Source organism: Passer domesticus, chromosome 5, assembly GCF_036417665.1.
Source record: "Passer domesticus isolate bPasDom1 chromosome 5, bPasDom1.hap1, whole genome shotgun sequence".
Lineage (NCBI taxonomy): Eukaryota > Metazoa > Chordata > Aves > Passeriformes > Passeridae > Passer > Passer domesticus.
Genome location: NC_087478.1, coordinates 40,652,104 through 40,674,793, shown reverse-complemented (window position 1 = coordinate 40,674,793; position 22,690 = coordinate 40,652,104). Strand labels below are relative to the sequence as shown.

The following is a 22,690-nucleotide window of genomic DNA, read 5'->3' as shown; positions in this document are numbered from 1 at the left end:
CAACATTCAGTTTCCATCCATCTGATGATTTTAGTTAAACCTCATGACACTTCTTAGCACCAATAAATCTAACAGTTCTTGCTAGTACCTAAAGAGCTACGTGGAAGGTCAAGATGAAACATGACTGAGGCTCAGATGCACAGATTGAGACTGTGTCGTTACTCCTCTCTTCAATTTACTCACCAAATAAAAATGGTGGGGCAATGGCAATAATAGGAGCTCTTCATATAGAAGGAAGGAGAATCCTGACCTTCTTTATCAGACTCCCTTTTCGTACTATGTAGTTCCTGCCATTTTCACATGAATATTCCTTCATCTTGCCCAGAACAATGGCTAATCTTTTTCTAAAACAAAGATTTGGAGGAAGACTTAATATGCAAGTTAATGTTTCTATAAAAATCAACATACTTCCTATTTTAGGTGCAACTATCTGAGTTATTCACAGAAAAGTGATTTTCAAGGTGTGGTCAACAGATTCCTGTGAGCACTTCTTTAAAAGCAGCACTTAAATATTCTTTTGTATGACGAACAGCTGCACACCATATAGTTGCTCCTGTCAGCTGCTTGTCAATAACATTTTTTAAAACACACTTCCCCCCACCTCCCCAGTTATTACTATGCAAGCAATTGTTGTGCTAACTTTAAGAATGATAAGCAATAAATAAAAGGTCTGTGCAAGGAAGCCCTTTACCCATTTAAGATCTCTCCCACAGAGATAATTATTACGTCTTACAGTTGGATTACTGCCTGAGGCAGAAAGTTGAGCAGGTATGGGAAGGATTAAGTTTAAATGGTAGAATTGTTAAGGAATACTTCCACATAATGAAATAAGACAAAACATGAAGAGTAAGAGTTAGATTTAATGATCGGTGTAAATTATGAGTGAACTAATCTCTTACACTTGTTTTCTTTCTGAGAATTGAGGAAAACATTGGGTTTAGGTAATCAGTACCATATTTAAACAAAAATATATACATTGCATAAGAAAAAAAGCAATACTGAAATTTGAAAGATTTTTGTTTTGTGTAAGAAATTAAAATGATGCACTAGTGAAAAAGTGTAAATGGGAATATTTTAGTAGTCAAAATAAATATTTAATAAAAACCACACACCCAAGACAAAGTATCAAAACAACAGAACTTAGTATTTGAAAGAACACTACCTACATTGTCTTGTGTTAAACATGACTAAATTCAGTGGTTTAATTATTATCACACTGCCTTGAGCAAACATTGCTTATATTAGTGTTGTAAAAAGTCATGAGAATAGAAATACTGTTGTAATGACAGAAATAGTAAAACCAGATTGCTATAAACAAGGAAGAATTTACTACACCAAGGAGTCAATCCACAGCCATTGATACAAAGTCAACAAAATGGACTACTGCATAGCATACTGGTTACTGTACCAAAGTGCATTTATCAGCATTCAATGAACTGAGGAAGAAACCACCCTTTATATAACAATTTCTGAAAGCAATCAGATGATTGACAGCTGAAGAAACCCCACACATTTCATTTAAAAAAAAAGCAGAGTCTAAAGATCTTAAGAGCACCATAAGACTTCTTACCAGGTAAGAGAGTACAAGCCATTAGCATCGTAAATAAAGAACACCTAGAAGTTAATATATCATTCCATATTTAGAATGCAACTGAAAATTTTAGTGTGTTGTTGCATCCTCCTATACTACACCCAGTGGCATTTTGATGACTTTGTTAAGTTCTGGAAACAAATAATGCAAAGAAAAACTGTTTTTCTTGTTCAGCAGAGGTCTAGAAAAATTTCAGCTGATGTCTAAACTGAAATGTAGATAATGAGAATACAAACAGATTTGTTGGGGGAAAGAAGGAATGTCTGGTTTATCCCACTAATTCACCATTCAGTTCTTCCACTGAGTCTTTGAAAGTAGCATTACTTAATATCCCTGACTACCAACGACTTTTATGAGTGCTATTTTCTCACTATTAAGGATTCTGCATTGAAGATTTTTCTCAACCCTTCATCCTTCAATTCCCACCCATCCCTCCATCATATTTAAAAGTTGTGGTTTTCTCACATAGAGCATTGTAATGCCTTTTGCTGCTTGATAAGTGATATGCAGTCAACATTATTTCTATTTTCAAAGCACTGAGAACACTTTCCAGTTGGCTCACAAATTAAGCAATAATTAAAAATAGTATTTTCCCCTTATTCTCTTGTGACATGGTAAAGACTATTCACCATTTAATATACGCTCAATTTCTTCTAGTCTTTTCAATGCAGCAACTCTCTTTTTCTCAATGTCTTTGATTTCTTTTGTAGATTTTTTGGGAGTCTCTTTGTCCACACTGCTTTTCTCTGTTGGTTTCTTATTTTTTGAGTGCTCTTTATTATCAGCTGTTGATTGGGTGGTTGTCTTCTCACTTTTTGCTTCTTTCAAATTCTGAAAAGAATTTTTTTTTGCTGCTGTAGCTGCAGTCCCATCTGATGGAAGTGATGACTGTTCCATAGCACCAAGTGATGCAATTTTACTTCTAACTATGTTTAGATGACGCTGAATATACTCTTCATTAGGTGCCAGTGCTAGTGTTTCAACCAGACATTTTTCTGCCTTTATTAAATCTTTTTCTTCAAAATAAACCACACAAAGATTATGTTTTCCTTGTACATTGTTGGGGTCAAGTTCCAAAATTTTTTCAAAACACTTTTTTGCTCCAACAATATCCTTCTTTTGGTTCATAAGGATATCTCCTTTCAAAATCAGACCTTTGGTATGATCAGGGTAGTATCTCAGTAGGTCTTCCAAGACAGGCAAAGCCATCAATTCTTTTCCTGTCTGAGAATAAAGCAGGGCCAAATTGAACAAAGCACTTCGGAAGTTTGGTTGTAACCTTATAGCTTTCTTCATCCACGCCTCTGCTTCCATGTCTTTTTTGTCATCCATTGCTAGCATACCCAAATTGAAGTATCCATTTGAGTCCTGTGGCTCTTCTTTCACATAATGTAGCAGTCTTTGTTTAGCTTCAGGTCGAAGTCGAGCATCACCTAAGTGACAGAAAATGCATTTAATTCTCAAGATATTTCCTGAAACATTTACGCTGAAGGATTTTTAAACTGTAAAATGCTAATCTTTATACAAATTAAAATGCAACCGTAAAAGGGAAAGGGTTTAAAATGCTACTTTTCATCATAGCTGTGTAACAGCAAAACCAAATGTTATCTACCTTCTTTATAGAATGAAATTATATACAGTTGACTTCTAGCCAAAGTCAGCATCATTACTCTATTAGCTATTGAATGATATTTAAGTTTGGTATAACAAGTACAAGAGGTGTCTCTACAAGCTTAAGAGAAATTATTTTCATGCACAGTTGAGCAAATGGAATGCACAACAGACATCAGATCTGACAAACCAGCTCTTACAGAGGCAAACTTTGAGTGGAAGATCTCGTTTTATTAAAGATAAGATTGAAAGAGTTTAGACAGAGAGCACATAGGGTGACTTCTAATGTAGGCTGGCTAAGCTATCTTCCAACACTAAAACAATAAAACCTGTAACATCTATATTTTAATTTGCACCAAAGTTTAAAAAAGATTTAGTAAATTTTATCTGACAATACCCTAGGATTAGCTAGATATGCTTGTGGTCTGTGCTATTTTACTGAATGATACAATGAATATATTTTAGTAATGAATTCCAGACAGACTTACTGAAGGATAGGGGAGCTGCTTTCATCTGCCCTCTTTCACTCCCTGAAACAATATTGCACCTTCTAATATGAATAAGTGAGTACTAAATAGTTAATACTTCTGCTTGTTTGAAGGTGTTTGTACTTCTACAGACAAGGAACAAGGCATGTCTTGAACTACCTAATTTACAATGTGAGAAGAGATGGAAAATTATCAAGTGTCTTCAGCTTCAATCAACTCTCTTTTATCTTTCTTAGGGGCAGTTTACCATCTCAACAAAAGGGAAACAAATATTAGCAGCTCACCTGCCAAATACTCTTTGCTACAGCCTTAATTCACTAAGGGCTCACCCTTATCCACAGATCTATATATATGAAAAAACAAACTCATGAAAATCCAACTGAATTCATCCTAATTAGCAGTATCACAGAAAAACCTATGAAAACATTTGTATTTCTAGAGCTGGATTTAAGCCCAGAAACGTAAGCCAGATTTTTGAGTCAATAATTAAGTCAAGCACTATAAATGCGAACCAGGTATTAAATGTATTTTACTAAGTACTATCTTTATACAGGCATTATTTTGAGGATGTTTGATTAACAGTATTTTTATATGTGTAAGATACATTGTAAAATAGCACTTGTATTAAAGATGCTGATCAGCTAAGGTATATGTACACTTTGCACCAATTCCATACACTATAAATTACAAAGCTGTAATAAACAGTTTCTTTTTTGAAGATGCTATGTACTTCTTTCCAAAACCAAAAGACTTAATAAAAAAAATTAAATAGTATGGATCCTATAAATGCAAATACGCAATATGCACAGAAGGGACAATTAACGTACCGGATTCCTGCATTAGCAGTGCTGAATTGAATAATGCCAGTTTATGCGCTGGGTTGAGTTCCAGAGCTCGGTTGAAATTCTTCAGGGCTTCTGTTGGATCTTTCAGTTCAATGTAAACAATTGCCAAGTTGTACCACAGGTCTGCATTGGTTCTGTCTAGTTCTAGAGCTCTAAGGTAAGCTTCCTTAGCTTTCAGAGGTTTGTTCATTTTTAAAAGTAATTCTCCCCTGTTGAAGAACCATACTTTTCTTGTTACTCATATGAAAATCGACAGGTTTTTTTAAAGTTTGTCTTCCTACAGAGAGTAGATGCCAGAAGCAGTGTTTTATTAATTTAGTTTTAAGCACAAAACAATACAAGACCCTCTTCTATGTTCTATTCTTAAAGTTTTCAGTTCTCAAAAACTGGTGTAAAACAAATGCATAAGCAGGACAAGAACAAAAAAGGAAGTGATGAAGCGTGCCTGATTTGGCTCTGTAATTACACTGCAAAGCTATAGTTCAGGCATCTTTGAACATCCCTAATTCCCAGTGGGAATCACAACAAACAAAATAGTGGACAGAAGCCTCAATATCCTCATCCACATTACTCTTAACTGAAATGCAATAATGTCAACTAAATAGTTATGACTTGCATTTTCTGGACCATCTTTAACAAAAAAGTATAAAGAAAGCTCTATGGTTCACACTAACCAAAAACTTTTTAGTTCAAAACTAAACTATGAGGTTAGAAATTACAGATTCATGAAGAAATCTAATGGAAGTGTCTTTCTGTATTGTTTGAATACAAAACCTACATGGAAATATGCCATTTGAAGTAGAAATTTAAAAGAACGGGACTTGTAATGAATAATTGATTATTGTCCCAAATCTTCACCTTCTCACTTGGAAATGCAACAATTTCAGAAGCTAATTGAACTGTATGAACTAAATAGTGTTCACAGTATGACAAATATAAAAAAGTTTATTCAAGAATACATATCTCTAAAATTAGAAAATATACCTGCTGATGTAAGCCTGCTTGAAATCCGGCCTCATACTAATTGCTTGTCGATATAACTGATCCGCTTCTTCGAGGCGAGATTCGTTTGCTCGAATTAAGTTTGCAAGATTGATATAAACATTTAGATGGTTAGGAGCAACTCTTGCTGCATACTTTTTCCCTGGAATAATCTGTCAAAATAATATATGTACCAAAGACAGATGAGGAAAAATATGAAAGATGATCAGTATGGAACTCCTTTTCACTCTGCCACATTTGTTTTAGGGTACTACTGGACATTATTGTGTAGGCTCTTGATAATGATAAAGAATAATAATTTTTTTCCCCAGAAAAATCATATCGAAAAATAAATAGAATATTATCTATGTTTTCATAGAAATAAAGAATAAAAAGCTTGTACAATATTTAATCTCTGCTACTACTTAGTTTGGTTTATGTAGATAGCCATTTGAAACCAAACAGACCTTGCAAAACTTTCCCCAGTCACACAAAAATATTTCCTACACCCTAAACTGACATTCTGTCAGACATTTTAATTCCTTTTTATGACCCCTCAGCCTGAGAAAAGTGTAAATAAGATTTTACAACCAATGACTTGCCAACTGATATAGAAAAGTAGTGAGGAGAGATGAAAATGCTATGACATTTCAAGTGCTGTTCTGTTTATACTTTATCCATTTAGAATCTTCATATTGTTTAAAAGAACAAACTTCTAATTGCCATGCTTCTACTCAACTGGCTGCTTATTTTTGCTGCCAGTCTCATTTTCACCACAGCTTTTATTACCTTCACACATTCTTCCAAATACTACTCTCTTTTTCTCTAAACAGCTTGAACAAGTAAAATTTCCTAGGTATAAATATAATTTCACAAATAGAAAAGGTAACAAAACACATGAATATAAAAGCATGTTCAGGCAAATTTTTTTTGTTGCTGCTGTTTCGAACCTCCAATGCTGTATTTAAGCCTTCTCTGAAGGGCTCAGAAACTCAGTCACCATCAATGTATTAGCTGTGAGTGAAAATAAACCAATTGTGACTAGAAACTGTATGTTTTGGCTGCTGCTTTCTTTTACAACCTCAATTTCAGGCAAAAAAAACCCCAAAAAACAAAACAAAACAAAACAAAAAAAACAAACCCAAAACATAACAGAGCATTATAAAAAGTAAATTAAAACAGATATAGCAGAGTTCCAAGTCAGCATTTTTTAACAGCCTAATTTTTTCATCTATAGCTTTTAAAAGAACACTGATAAACTTTAAAATATACAGCCACACAGAGTCATGGGAAAAGAACCAAAAAATATATCACAAATAGAGGTCCTGTGCTGTGGTGGTAGATAAAATAAAGTTACTAATTACCTGTGGCATCAATGATTTAGCAATCATATATGATTCTTCAGCTTCTTTTGTTTTGTTTAGGTTTTTGTAAGTTCTTCCTACATTCATGTGGGCACCAATATCATCTTAATAAAGAAAAGAATGGAATTTAACATATTTCCATGCAGTGAGTATAATGAATTAAACACTTCTGCATTCAAAGTAGCATGAAGTACCGGTACTCTGATGATACATCTCCATCACCAAAAGAAGAAAGCAATTTTATCAGTTTTTATCTTAATTATGAAGCTAATAATTTAACCAGGAACTGGTTAAAGAGGTATCATAAAATTAAAACTGTAAAAAGTTTAAGGTCCTATCATACTTCCCTGTATCGAATTTTTTGCTATAATAGAGGCATATAAATTGGACGTTATTTATTAATCTTCTAAAAGGAAAGATTTTTCAGTACTGCCTGGAACTTCCTTTGTAACAATAAGTAAAATGGATTAAATGTGGTATTATTGAGATTTTTAAAATTTTCTTGCACACTTCCTTAGTTTTGAATAAAAAATAAAGCCATATTTATACTCCACAGCTCAAGTTAATAAATAATGTCATACAAGGAATAGTTTTGAAAGTATTTGCAGCTTTTTATACACAGAAACTTCTTCTGGAAGACTTTTTTAGTTTATTTCCAAAAATCCTGGATCAATTAACTTACTATGTGACTTTGTCTGACGTTCAGTTGAAGCAAAACAGTCCATTGAGAAGCTGTTAGTAAGCTAAGTATACTTAAATACCAGGAGAGAAGAGATGGCAACTAGTCAAAGCTTTACCTGGTTGCACTTGTGTGGCCTGTATGAAAAACTGCAGAGCTCTTTCAAAATTTTTTTCATTTTCTAATGCATGCCCCACATTGTTCCATAGTTTTGCATTGTTCTTATTTACCTAAAACCAGAAAAAGATACCAAAGCATAAGGTATTTAGTTGAAATTACTTAGCAATTGAGTTTCTCTTAACAATATCTTAAGACATTAAAATGTATTGCAAATGACAAATTTCATCAAGCTTCTATATGCAAAGAATAACAGGACACTATACACAGAATGATTACATTGATCTTGTGCAACATCAATTTGTTTTAGTTATTTGCTCCTCGAAATATCAAACACCTTAAAATTCATTTTAACTGTTATGGGATATTTTGCCAACTGCCTTATCGTGCCATATGAACTTAGAAGAAATAATTCTATGCCTCAAACTTTTTGTAGATTTTTGTACTGAAACATATCCAGCTTTCATCCAGACAGGAGAATAAATTCAACTGCTTTGACACAAAAAAAATTATCATCTATTTTCTGCATAGGAATTTCTCAATGTGCATCACACTGCTTTTAGAGCACCCCCAAAAGCAACTAATTAGATGTCAATGCTCTCAATATAGAAATTAATGTGTTGAAACAAGCCTAATTTTTGTCCATTTTTATAATGTTCCACTGCAGCTTTTTAAGAACAGTAACAAGAACTTCCCATTATCCTTTCCAAACAGAATACAGTACCTTTAAAGCAGACATAAACAAAGTGTACTCCGACTCCCAATCCCAGTTTCTGTGCAGTGTTTTTAAGGCATGAGTGAATAGCACCGCAGCCAAACAAACCCAAGAAATTTTTCTTAGCACACTATTAAATAAAACAAACAAAGACTTGTTGTAAGCACACCAACAATTATAATTTTTATTCAAATAAGTATCTCATATGCTAAAAGACAAACAAAGGATCACATTTGTGATTAGCACACTCCGGAGTTTGAAAGGAAATAATGCTCAATTTCAGATTAATTTTGTTTACCTGCTTTTGTTGTTATGCCCATGCAAGTCCTTTAATAAGAACAAGTCCAATTCACACAACACAATAGAATTTGTATAGAATGTTTACAGAAATTATACTTCTCTTATAACTTATCTGTAATTTAGGATAATAAATATGATGCCAAAAAGTGAGGTTCTCATAAACACTGTACAAAATGGTATAAAATGAAAAAAGCAACTAAAAAATAATCTCATACTTTTGTTTCACATCAGACAATTCCACACATATTCTTTACTGCACACATTGCAAATCGTTCCCACACTGCAGAACACACCCTAATGGAGAGGTCTGTGGAGGCTACCCAATCTTCCATCAGCAAATGTAATCCTAGTGCTACTGTAATATCAAAGTTGGAAAAAGGTTTAGTGTCTTTCTAGCAATTTTATTTATAAAGCTGCAAACTGGGGCAAAGGTTGCTCTCTGTGACAAGTTTGTCAGGAATAACCTTCATTTTGTGTATTTTTCTGGAGTTTAAACATGACAGATAATAAAACATACACATTAACATGCTGATCATTTGGTTTCTGGATTCTAATTCTATTATGAAAAAGATGTCAAACATTCAATAGCCTTCCCACAGTTATGAACACAATTTGTTTTTAAAAAAGCTCTCATTCTTGAGTGAACATACAGGTGTTCACCCTTAACCGCTATTTCTCATATTTGGCTTTTGGAACAGTTGTTCACTCTGCTACCTATTTCACAAGGGTTTAATAAAAACAGCAAGGTTTTTTTTTATCCCCCCACCCCACACCCCATCCACTTCTAAGATTAACAAAATGTTTATGTTCTGTCTAGCATGTTTGGTTTTAAAAATATAAAAAAGGGGAACCGAAAAATTAAGAGAGTAATTCTAAACCACTGCCAAAGTGATCAATAAGAACTGGCATATACAATAATCTGTAAACCCATCAGGCTTATAAGAAAGTTTTCTTCTTTCCACATATTTCTAAAGCAAGGACCCTTACTTTCTCATTTTAGAGAACTGATTTCCGATGTTTCTGTAGTAAATGACACTAGCTGCCTAATTTTTCTCCCCAGCCATCCTCTCCTGGTTCCTTGCTTTCTTTCACATCACTTCTATTTTTACTGCCTCATAGTGGGATTTGTGAGAAATCCACAACATATCACTAATTTCTTATTATCCAGTACTATCAGCTTCAGCAGCACCAGTTAGTGTACATTTTACTGCAAGGCCTCCTCTCTAATAATAGCAGACAACAGACTGCAAATTGCTGCCTTTCCATTTGTCTGAACTGGCATTAGGATACCACTGGGCTAAGGGTAAAGCATCCACATCAGTGGGAGATATGTCCAAATCAACGCAGAAGATACCAGAAAACATAAAAGCGTGTACAAAACATGTTTTTAGAGCACAAATTTTAAGAAGAAATTGTTAACCAAAGAATTGTTTTGTTTAAAAAATACTAAATGGCTCTGATATCCATTCCTAGCATGGCATTTCTGGAAATTAAATTTTTTACTGATAAAATTTTCAGCAACTTTAGTTGGCTGATTCACATGCATTATATAAACTTCAGTCAGTAATCAACTTTGAATAAAGTTAAACCAGTTTTGATTTATACTAATCTATTATTTTTATAGAAGATAACCATATTTATGGCTATGCAAGCTTTCCCATTAGGGCTTTTTATCAGTATGAATTTATTTACCTTTTATTTGACAATTTCTTCCATCCATGTGCTACTAAAATGCAGAATCCCATGCTAGGAACATATAAAACTCGCTCTGCTACTACGAATCCAACAGGAAAAAACAGGTTTGATGCAGGAATGAATGGTAGCACTATTAAGCAGAGAGCCTAGAAAGGAAATACAAATAACATTAGCAATCAAGATATTAGTGACAAACTGTACCCAAGAAACAAGTTACAAATTACAAAAATAATCCCATAAAACCAGCCATAAATAGCAGATATTCAGTCTTTTTTTTTAAAATATTCAGATCTGTTTTACATTGAGATCGCTCTGAATATGACAAGTAGTAACCTGAAAATGATTCTATTCCTTACTTAAGGGCTTGAAAGTCTATTTGCTTTACTACACTACAGAAAGAGGACAAATAAATAGGATCAACAGATCAATTAAATTCAAAACAATGTTTTAGTGAGAGTTCCAGATACAGAAACAAGACAGCTTAAGAAGCTTGGACATTATCTGACAATTAAAAATTTGTATCAGCTTATTTGAGGCATAAAACAGCTATTCCAACAGTACAATAGAGTCTGTTTTGTGTTTCTGTAAGAAATGTGAGTAACAAAATCAGAATCAGTCACCAAATAAACATCACTTTTTGGACAGAGTGCTAAGAGTACCTCAAAGTATTTGATATTACAATGAACTTAAGAACTGCACAACTGTAGTTGTTAGGTTGGGGACTGACTTCTCATCAAAAATTGTGTTTATTTAGAGAGAAATCCATCTGTTGCAAAGAAAGTGGACATGATCAATTGCTTTAAGTCCTGGATGACTGTTAAGTAGCAGATTTCCAATCTCTAGTTCCAGAAAATACATGAATAATTATTTCAAAATATCTGGCCTCCAAGTTATAAAAAAATCCCCTACAATAACAAACCTACAGAAATGGATTTTTTTTTTCTTTGAAGAAAGAAATTTTCCAGAAACTTTCAGTACAACTGGCTGTCTAGAGTTAAGCATGAAATTAACTGCCTCTTCCACACTAAAATCAGTTAAATAATCCAGTTTGAAAATCAACCCAGGATTACACATATAAAAATGCAACACTGATTTAAAACTTTAAGACTTTATCTTGTATTTCAAGGATATTTCAAGAATATGCACATGGATCATTAATGCAGCTCAGCTGTTGATCCACAGCATTTCATTAAGCTTCATGAAAACAAAAACACAACTGAGCCCCACAACATACAGAATACATTGATTATCTGGGGATATTAATGGCTTACTGGAATGCAGCAATAGGCTTGGGCCTATCTTATTGTTTCATTTTGTAGCACATAACAATTAATATTTAATATAAAATATTGCATTCCCATTTCCTATGAAATTTGCTTACAGGCACTTCAATGTTGGAGAAAATCAGTATAATATTGAAAGTTATATACACAGTATAGGTATAGATAAAGGAAAACAACTTGCATTAAACCAGGACTATACTGTGTCAGGTGACATTGAGGCTTGCATGCCAGAGTGAATGATCTCAGAAAATCCTTCCTACAAAGGCACTTGGAATAATAAAAACACATGTAAAAATACCACCTTCAAACAAAAACTGACTTACACCAACATAGGCTAACAAACCCATTAACCCCTTCCTCTTGTGAACTTCACCAGGTAGGGAATGAACAGAAATGCAGGGAAATAAACAGCCTTAAAATTCAGGAGCTGTCCTATAAAAAAAGTGAACCACACCTCACATGCATTTTTCCTGCTAACAGTGCAGTGGAGAAAAACTTAGGCCTCAGCTTATATAAGGAGGAAAATGCAACTACTCTGCATATTTGAAGTGCTGTAAAACTTATTTTCCAAGAAATTGTGCACCTTGCACATTTATGATATCAATAATGTCTTCTCTTCATACACAGTTTCCAAATTCAGTTCAAGAAATTTCATCAGCAATACTAGATATCATTTTCACTGGTCTTCTAGGGAAATATATTGCCTTATTTCAGTGACAAGACAAGAAAAAACATATGAGTCAGAACTATAATGCTAGGTCTTTTAGAAGTGCATCAAAATTTGTCAGCTGCTTAGCAAAGAACTACTTAAATCTTAGGTTATACATAAATATTTCCACCCATCTGAAACTTTTGTTTGCTGATTAACATAGTAAAAAATGCATTATTTCTGAAGCAGACTAAGATAAATGCATGTAGGTTTGCTGTGCACATAATTTCACCACTGAATTAATAAAAAGTATGGTATTAGGTTCTCATTCACCTTGCAAAAATTTGCAAAGGAATCAATAATTGATGACTGGTTTTTTATCAAAAATACCACCTCCTTTGAGCCTTCCCATTTCTTCCAAAATATTCTTTTCTGTTAATCCCTCTCAGTTTTAAGACCATATATAATAGTGAACAGACACAGGAACTGATCTTACAGCTTGACAAAATTAGTTTTTCATAATATGAAATCAACTTACAGAAGAAAAACAAAGCAACAATAGCATAAGTGGAAACTTTATTCCTAAATGCAAAAATATGTCCTTTCTTTTACACCTATGAGAAAGTAAATCAAATCTCTTGCTAAAGACACATCACTACTGACATTTAAATAAAGTAGACAGCTTGCAGGATGAAAATGCATTCTGGTCCTTGAAACATATTTAAATTCTATTGAAAACCTCCATGTGCCAGTTGAGCTCTGAATATGTGAGAAAGGCTGCAATACAGTTTACAAATACATAACAAGGGGCATATTTATTCTCATCTCTAACAGAATCACATACTTAATTGCAATTTAGCAGTTTTGTTGCTAGACAATTCTCCTTTTACGTGTTCATTCTAGCCTAAAAGGAGATGCACATAGTACCTCTGGGTCACAGCAGATTACACATGTGACCATACAACCTGAGCCACTTACTCTAAACAAAAGGACAAAAACAGTGCATCATTCGTACCATCAATACTGTCTTGGATGAATCTCCAGGGTATCGGAGACTGAAGACCATTAAAGATCCCAGAAAGCAAAAGAAGGTAAGCGTGGCAATATTTCTAACATCTAACAAAGACTCCACAAGAGGAATAGTTCCCATTGTCCAGTCACAGCATAATTCTGAGGGATTGAGAAGAAGCCAAGCATTTACAGGGAGGAGGTAGTTGAAAGTCAGCTGTCTTGCTGGGGAGGGACTAACAGCAGCTGGGTTATCAAACCTAAAGCAAAAGAAAGGAGAAAAAAGGAGCTTTTAATGAAGAAAGATATGATCTTGATTCACTTTGTGGCAAACTTTAGAGTCATAACTAGAACTACTAATTACAGACATGTAAAATATCCTAATCTTCCTGCGTTTGTCAGGTGTGAAACCATGCACAGTGATTCACTGAAGAGAGGGACAGAGCCTCCTCCCCCATGTTTATGAAACTGTTTTGGGATATAATCAACATGAAGAAACAGAATAATTTACATCTCAAGTTGAGCTCAGTGGTCCTTGTTCATGTTTTTAATAGTTAATCTCATTTTTCAGGGACAGTTTTAGATTCTTGCATTTCTACATTGCTCAAACTTAAGATAAATTAGTTTTTCAATTCTAATGTCATTCATATACATTTATCTTCAAGTAGTCTATCTGAAGACAACCATATTTTCTGCATAGTACATACTTAAAATGTAAAATATATTCTGTATGTAGAAGACGAAAAATTTAAGAGGTTTGGAGAATTCAGCCAAGGTTCAAATAAAGAGACAATAAAAAATACTTAAGCAATAAGACATTTGATTTCTGAATTACTAAGATGAACTATCAACTGTAAACTTTTTAAAATGGCTGCCTGCTCTGATACCTCAATATTTTGGACATTTTAGTCAACAGTTGCCGAAATATATAATTTAGCAATTTCACAAAAAATGCAGTATTGTACAGAAACTGAAGAGTAATATTAAAATAGGTGAATAATGCTTAAGTTCATATATTTTTGGCCATTTCATTCAACTTCATTAAGTCACATCTTATTTATAAACAACTGTAAAAAAGAAACACTTTACTATTACCTTGTAAACACTGGAAGCTGAGACTGGATAACCTGGACTCTGACAACTACAAGCAGGAGTGTACTGAACATTAGGACTATGAGCTTCAACAGTGTCTGGAGCATAGAGAAAGGAATACTGCCCTTTCCTCGAAGAATCTGCAGAGCTGTGTCCAATAATGCTGGCAAGGTGTACTGCAAATTAAAAAATGGTTTATAATCAGTCAGGGTACTCATTAGTTCCTTAGATAAATACGAGCTACTTAATGCTTTTTTCCTTAGTTTTCTGTAGACATCTACTCCCAACAGTCACTTAATTCAGCTTCTTAGTGCCTTCATGACAAGTCCCCAAAATAAGGTCTCCAGTCTAATAAACTAGTCAAGTATTCTTGCTAACACTATCACAGCTGAACCTGTACACCCATTAGCTATTTTGTGCTGACAGATCAAAAAATTGTACCATCTTCAGAAGCTTGAACAAATGAATCAAAACCATGAAAGAAAGTGTCAAAAAGAAAAATCACTATTTTCAGAATTATCAGCCCCTCTGAAAACTTGCCCTATAAACAAAATTCCTTACAAATGATAGAAATGCTATTTGCTTCCTGATTAGCCCTGGCTTGCTGTTTTATGCCTCTACTGCAGTAAGTCATGACTCCTTGCCTCATGAACATCATAATCTTGCACGGTTTCCCATTACATAAGCTAATTTCTTCTCAGTGTACCTCTTTCCCTTTGTCTTCATGACTTCTGCTGGTGATGATTTATTGCTTCAGATATACTGGCTGGCTAAACTACAGAAACTGAAATGTTTTTGAGGACTGGTAAAACGCTAAGTTCATGTGACACCTGTGCTTTCAGAAGAAGCTTCAGTTTGCATTTTACCTTTCCTACTCAACTGACTTAGACAGTCTTACTAAACTTCAGTGAAATTGAAAATCAGATCAAAAGTTACTAAAAGGAAGGAAGAGTGGGCTGAAAACCAGTCACGTACTGGTGATTTCCTTAAAAATCCAGCAAGAAAAATGTATTTTAATTCACTAGACCTGCAAAGGCAATAGTTAAAAGACATTATGTGATTTTGGTATTTCGTCCTTGATTATCTGTCCCGAGGATAGACAATCTTTTGGCTTTTACTGGTGCATATTTTGCAAAATTTTCCTTCCTAAAATTTCTAGTTATTATAAATTTTATAATAACTATAAAATCTTCTTAAAATATGGAATGCAAAATTTTAAATTGCTACATTGTAATTTTTAATTTATTTTGGCTATTAAAAAGTCTAGAATTACTTAATTGCAGGAAAATCTTGTTTCTTTGAGGAAAAAGTACTATTAATTTAAAGGCTTATCAGTGCTTAAAATGAAATAGATAAGGGTATTCTTAAAACAACTAATTTCTTAAGAATATTCCTTATTCAAACAGGACTACTCTATAGGTTTCAAACAGGTATTCAAACAGGACTACTCTACCTTCTATTGAGGTTACTCAATAGAAAATGATGAAAAGAATTTGTATATAATATGCTATTTTTACTACAAGGATTAAAACCAAATAATCCTCCACCTTTATGCACCTCAAACTTTAATCAAGACTGTTACATGTTAGGATTTGCAAATCTCAGTCAGCTAAAAACACAGGCTTGTATTAAGACCTGTCAAGTGTTTACTGAGTATATTTACTAACATCTCCGCATGGCATATAAAGGACAACCCCGAAGTTATTTCATTCCCTCACTGTCAAACATGAACTGACTCAAAAAAAATCCGAAAAATGTAACAGAACTATTGAGTTAAACTTAAGTGAGAAAGATCAATGCCGAAATATGATGCTTCAAAGCACTTAGTCTCATAACAGAAATCCACTTTATTTTTCAACAGCTTACCCCTTGAGCAATAAAGACTTCATACACACAGCATATCCCCACCACTGTTATTCCTTGTTCTTTACACAGTGTTGCAACAGCTACAAGAAATACAGTCACTGCAATTGGTGTCCACACTGCAAAAAAAGAAGATATTATTGAAAATGTTCCATCTTACAAAAAACACATTTAATGGAGTAAATTACTTTAAAAACTAAAAGGCTTTGGCTCCTCACATCTGAATATGCCATGTTCTGTAAACTTGTTTAGTATATATAACGTCTTATGAAAGATGACCACTTTTACTCTACAGAAAATAATATACATGCATCAATTTTAAAATTGCCTTCCTTAAACTGAATAAAATAAATGAAAGGTAAAAGACTAATTTATAGTAAGTAAAACAAAATATCTCAGTATTTCCTAAATCACCAGAGCACTTTTTCAAATAGAATACTTTATAGGGAGTCATGACTTCTCACTATGTCAATCTGACTCTGGCAAAGATGGAAGCCTCCTTTATCTGCACTGAAACTTTGGAGTTTACTTGTGACTGACCATCTGAGGCATCGCAGCACACTTCCACTTAAATTGCAGTAATAAAAGTCAGTGCAAGTATCTCCTAGGGCAGGTGTTATAAAAATAATTAAAGAATTGCCTAAGTCTTGGGGAAAAAAATGCAATTTATAATGGAAAATAGTATTACATGGGTATCTTGGCTCTGAAGGAGTTTTGGTACACACTTGCTAAATAACCAGTTCACCACTATTATGGATTTAAGAGTGTTTTTATCAGTGATAAAGAAACTAAATTGTATCTCTATTTGTCAATCATTTACCTATGGTATTATCTGGCCCTTTAGACTTTGTGTATGACAAAAAAGCAGCTAGGAAAAAAATAGATGATAAAAGCTCTGCTCTGCCCACAACTCCAGTTACCTGAAAAATAAAAGAAGAAAAACCATAATTATTATAAAGTATGTATTATTTGATATTTTAAGATCGCATTTATTGAGTTTTTATTAGTAATCTAGGTATGCTATTTATATATTACTAGATAGTTATTATTATATAAAGATAGCAGATCTCTAAGGAAGTATTCCATAGAGCACAGGAGTTACCAATCCCCAAGAGCAAGAAACTGGGTAAGGAAAGCAAGAGGTCAATGTTGCTGAGTACAGAACTGTTGGTCAAATTAAAGTGAAAGAAGCAAATGCCCAGGCAGCAGAAACAAGGACCAGTAACCTGGGAAAAATAACCTGGGACAAAGCTTGGTTGTGCAGAGATAGGGTGTGGAAGGCCAAGGCAAAGCTGGAACTGAACGTGGCAAGGGACAGAAAAAACAACAAGAAAGGTTTCTACAGGTAGATTAACCAGAAAAGGAATGTCAGAGCTGTACCTCCCCACACCAACGGTGCTGAAATAAACTGGTAACAATGGACAAGGAGAAGGTTGAGGTACTCAACAACATTTCTGCCTCAGTGTTCAATCACAACCTCTCTTCCCTTGATGAGACAGAGAGGAGTGGATTTTATGAAATTCAGAGAAGAGTGTGCATGTGGCAAAGGGTTGTTTCAGAATCCCCAAAGAAATAAAGATTCAATCCCATTTCAAGAACTGTTTTCAAAAAAAGCTTTTTTTTAAAAGCTAAACAATCAGATATGGTAGACAGGTCATTATGCTCATGGTTACTGCAGTAGCCACTGTGTTGCCTCCTATACCCTCTAGGACTACCATTCTTCCTTACTTGTCCTTTTCTGTTGTACCTCTGTCTGCTTCCAAATTCTTACAAGTAACATGGCTGAAAAAAAGCATGCTGCCCTGAGGTAGACGGTCGTATTTAGCTAAGAAAATCGCACAGCTTATGATTTAACTACGATGATGCTGAAAACTGAATTTTTACCATCTGGACCCAGCCAGAAAGTTTTATTGCTCGTACATTCTTGGTCAAGCATGATTGATCCAGCACAGCATAAAATGAGAAAGTAACTCAGTATCCAAGGTCACAGTGTAAAGAAAAGCATTCTAATCTGAATCTGAAATCATACTCTAGTATTTCTCTTGGGACTACTGCATGTTTACCAAAGGATTCACTGAATCACGCACAGACAAAGCGTGTTTCACAGTTGGTAAAACACCACAGTCTGTGTTAGTATTTTGAAGAGCATCTAAGTATTTGTTTCCAAAACATCTTAAGATGTTTCAAAGATTCCTGGTCTGGATTCCAAAATCATCTAGCATTAAGACATTAAAGAGAGCTTTATCTGTAGATCAGTTGAAAGAGAACATTAATGAAGCATGTTGGTGTGCCTCCACAGTTGACTGCCAACAAAAGAGAGGTTCTATTTCTGGATACAAACGTGACTTATGAGAGAAAATTCCAGCACTCACAAGGTTGACATCCTGTAGTTATAAAGGTGGTTTACATACTTCTGGCCAGAAGAGTAGCAAAGTAGCTAGGAATACTGAACTGCAATTGTAAAGACAAGGACAAATGAAACTATGATGCTGTTACTCAACTCATTTCTGAAAAACGTCTTCCTTAGAAAAACTGATATTATCACTGCAAGAGCCTAGCTTCTTTCTGAACTCAAGCAGAAAATGATCTTCTACTTATCCTGCTCTGATAACTTTCCCAGGAAAAATCTGTTTATCTTAAGAAAGTAAAGGGCTGAAATATTTCTGGATTGTATCTGCGTTTTCAAACTCTTGTGCGGGTGACTAATACATAGGCGATTATTTTAAAGAATTAAGACCAGACACCTTTCAACTATAATTGTAAAAGTTATAAAAATCCCTAGTGCTAACATACACCTCATTATTACCTCCTCCTTTCTGTGTAAGGAAACTTCCACTTGTTCTTTTTACACACTGAAAGAGGTGAGGGTAAGAAGGAAAAAGCCCTTATCTGACTGTTCCTTGAGTACCTGAGTACCACAGCAGGGGGATTTAACCAGAATTGCAGTTTCCCAGTGTTTCCAGCCAGCACCGGGTTGTAGCGATCCTTGTGTTACAGTGTCCCCGCGTGGCCGCGCCAGGCCTTACACACGCTCTGCCACATCGCCTTACACAATTCGCTTCTCTTACACAACGGGCTGTAGAATTTGCATGGTCCTTCTTACTATCTCTGATGCACGGTACTAAAAGTATCTGTGCTACTTGCTACTTCGGACAGAATCTGAAAGTTCAGGCATAATAAAAAATCACTGAAATTTGGAATGAAAGTGATAAAATTACACTACCTGATCTAATCTGTGAGCCACTAACCTAAGTCACTGGCAACTTGCTAACACTGCTGCAAAGATCCTAGCACATTTACTACAAAGAGGCAAAGCCAAATTTGGCAATTTAAAGCATGTTTTTTCAAAGAACCTGGAAACCAAATGAAATAAATATTTTTTTAACCCATATTTTGCCCAAGTTTTTATAGGGGTTTGTGCTTTGGAGTAAGCAGAAATTTTTAGATGCTTAACTTCCTCATTTTAAACATTCCATTAACTTCTAGCAACCATATATTTGTAGTTTAAATAACAGCCAAATTTATCAACTCAATTCATGTAGAATTTGTCCAAAATACATGGATGCAGGCATCTTAATTATTGCTTAAAAGGACCTGTACTAATTATTATACAAGAGATAGATGAAAACTCTTTACCCAAAAAATCAGGACCAAAAAAATTACAACATAAAGTAAGAGCAAACCCCTCTCATTTTATTAAAATCAAAAGACTCTACTCCCCCCTTCCCCACCTAAAAAAACTCTCTCCACTCAATACAGTGGTATCACCTCCAAAGCAGTAAATGATCCAAACATTTCCAGTTTTCTGAAAATAAGCCAATACTATAAAGAAAAAAAAAGACAGGGCTTCACAACACCTGTGCACTGAAATCCAGGAAAAAAGCAAATTGAAGGGGAGCAGAAATAACAGCAGAAAATGCCACAAATCTGCTTTATCAGATTTTCTGGCAGAAAGAAATCTAACGAATGGTGATCACAAGACTTCATTTCCTCTACATTGCAAGCCTGGATGGACATTAAAAAGTATATAATCAGACAACTTGTACAAACAAAGCTTTTTGATTTTTTTAAAATAGCAGTGAAGAATTCCTTCAGAATCAAAGAAAAGAAGAGAGGAGAGAAATGTATTTCTTCTTCCTTGTACGCTATATGTTAAAAAACCAGAAGGTTCAAATAGAATTGGGCCTAAGCTGGCTATAGCACAGAACAACAATTCTAGAGAAAGTCCCACGGAGACAGACAATTGACATAAAAGAAAGCAGACAGAAGAGACGTGGTGATTAGCCACAAGGGATTCTGGAAATGCATTAAGAGGCATTCATAGTATTTGCAAAATAGGATACTGTATGAATCATCACAGAACACAAATGTCTACGTAAACTGAAGTCATAAAAGCCAACATGCATAGCAGAGGCCTAAATTATTTAGTAACTAAATTCATGTTTCTTTAATTATTTTCCAGTAACTGCATGCAATATAAAACAACTCCTGAGCATGGAAATTTGTGACTTCCACCACTCACTGCAAAGGAAAGAGTAAGTACAAATAAAATCATATGTTCTGAAGTTATATATATACAAGTGGACACAAACACCATGGAATTTAAGTTTAATTAACACAGCTCAAACAAATTAAGCACATCACAGCTGTACCTACCGCTTCAGTATGTATTGGGTGCACTGCAAAGAGCAAGGCTGCAACTACGCTGCTCCTGTTATCCAGGAAGAGCTTACAGACCTTGAGGAAGACTATGCAAACCACCACATGAAAGACCAGATTTAGAAAGTGGTAAGAAACTGCATTTAACTCGCTGAACAAGTAGTTTAAACGAAACGTTAGAACTGTAAGGGGACGATAAGATTTATGACTCCTCTCCTGAAAGAAAACAAATAAATCCATCAGTCACCACTAACTTACAGAATGACTTTCACTCCAAAATACCTTCCTAAACACTTATCCATACCTGAATCTCCTTCTACCTTCAAAACAAAGACATGGAAATCAGTACCCCAACAAAAAATTAAAAAAAAGGCTTTTTTGCTTTTTTCCACTGGATATGGTTAAGGATGTTTTTCAGTAAAAACGTGAAAAATGTACTATTTGAAAATTCACTGGGAAATTAAGGAACTTATTTAACCCTCAATGAATACAGAACTAAATGGCATCTGGAAGCTTTAGTTACAGGGTTATATTAATATCTTGTATCACAGTCTATTAGCATAGCTAGCAAATAGTACGTCACAAGGTACTAACCCCACAGGTTATGAACATAACAAAAGATTATAAGGTGGAATGCCTTGATAAGCAGAGAATGTATGAATGGGAGAGAATTTTTATTCATTTGCTCAGCAATAACACCACGTATGACTTTTAAAATTGTATCAAAATCATTTAGCTATTGCTATTTAACAATGATTACCAAGAGCTTCAACGCTAATGCAGCTTTTCGGATAATACATAGCCACTCTACATAGGCTACAAATCAGAAACGCTGAATTCATATCTATATATATGTATATATACTTAAATAAATTTAAATGAGTCAATATCCTAATTCCAAGCTTTGTTGTTTAAGTGTTATTTTTCCTTCTAGGTTGCATTTAGAAATAAATGCCCTTGCATGTCAATATCTAATTTTTGCAGGAGAAAATAAATTGGCCAGAGTTTTGATATTGTCATTACATAGGAACTAACATCATGATGCTGTGTGCTGTCAATACAACTTCATTTTCTTACCAGTTCTTTTATTGAACAAAGGGAAAGAATATAAGCTACATGTGTTCCTGATATTATTGTACAAAACACTAACACCAAATTCCATCAAAGCCAAACTATTTTGTTAAAACAACACTAGGAAAAAGAAGTGTAAAAACACTGGTTTTTTTCAATTTCCTAAATGTTTCGAAGTGTTTCACAAACCACTTACCTCAGACATTGGAGTGCCCCAGAAGTCATTCTGAAATAGATTTCTTAATGGAGTAGAAGGATGTAAATCTTTATTGTCCAAAATTGCTGAAACATCATCAAAAACAAACCCACAAAAGAGACTGTTCCAGTAGCAGGCTGCCACCACACCAACTATTAGTGCTGCTTCCTTCAGGCTTACGTCAGCCATCTTCTCAAGGAGGTTTCATGGACAAAAGCTGAAATATATGTAGAGAAACTTGAGTAGTTTTACTTACTAAACTTGATTTTAAAAAGTCAAATTAAGACATGAAATACTATAGAAGTTAATGACACTCCATATCTATAACTCAGTAGGATAGAAAAGTTTCCTCAAGTCACACATGTAACATGGTTTAGTGTTTAAAGCACTCTCATTAAAATATCTTACCCTTAAAAAGCCTTACAAAAGGTGGATACACTGCTACTCTTCATGTTTTTACTTGTGGGGAAAGAAAAAAAAAAG

General features: G+C 34.3%; 1 protein-coding gene across 2 annotated transcripts in view; it reads right to left on the bottom strand.

Moving 5' to 3' along the window:
• Positions 1 to 840: 840 nt before the first annotated feature.
• Positions 841 to 22,690, bottom strand: part of TMTC3 (transmembrane O-mannosyltransferase targeting cadherins 3) — a 29,830-nt gene continuing 7,980 nt past the window's right edge. The window contains exons 3-15 of one of the 2 annotated variants that reach the window (XM_064419661.1): positions 22,208 to 22,424; positions 20,938 to 21,156; positions 17,102 to 17,201; positions 16,285 to 16,400; positions 14,422 to 14,594; positions 13,334 to 13,586; positions 10,384 to 10,532; positions 8,401 to 8,521; positions 7,678 to 7,789; positions 6,881 to 6,984; positions 5,520 to 5,689; positions 4,518 to 4,744; positions 841 to 3,024 (exon numbers count right to left, since the gene is read on the bottom strand). In XM_064419661.1, coding sequence (XP_064275731.1) covers positions 2,213 to 3,024; positions 4,518 to 4,744; positions 5,520 to 5,689; positions 6,881 to 6,984; positions 7,678 to 7,789; positions 8,401 to 8,521; positions 10,384 to 10,532; positions 13,334 to 13,586; positions 14,422 to 14,594; positions 16,285 to 16,400; positions 17,102 to 17,201; positions 20,938 to 21,156; positions 22,208 to 22,396 — 2,745 coding nt within the window. In that variant the 5' untranslated portion in view covers positions 22,397 to 22,424 and the 3' untranslated portion in view covers positions 841 to 2,212. The remainder of the gene's footprint in view (positions 3,025 to 4,517; positions 4,745 to 5,519; positions 5,690 to 6,880; positions 6,985 to 7,677; positions 7,790 to 8,400; positions 8,522 to 10,383; positions 10,533 to 13,333; positions 13,587 to 14,421; positions 14,595 to 16,284; positions 16,401 to 17,101; positions 17,202 to 20,937; positions 21,157 to 22,207; positions 22,425 to 22,690) is intronic. The other variant, XM_064419662.1, reaches the window with a different exon arrangement.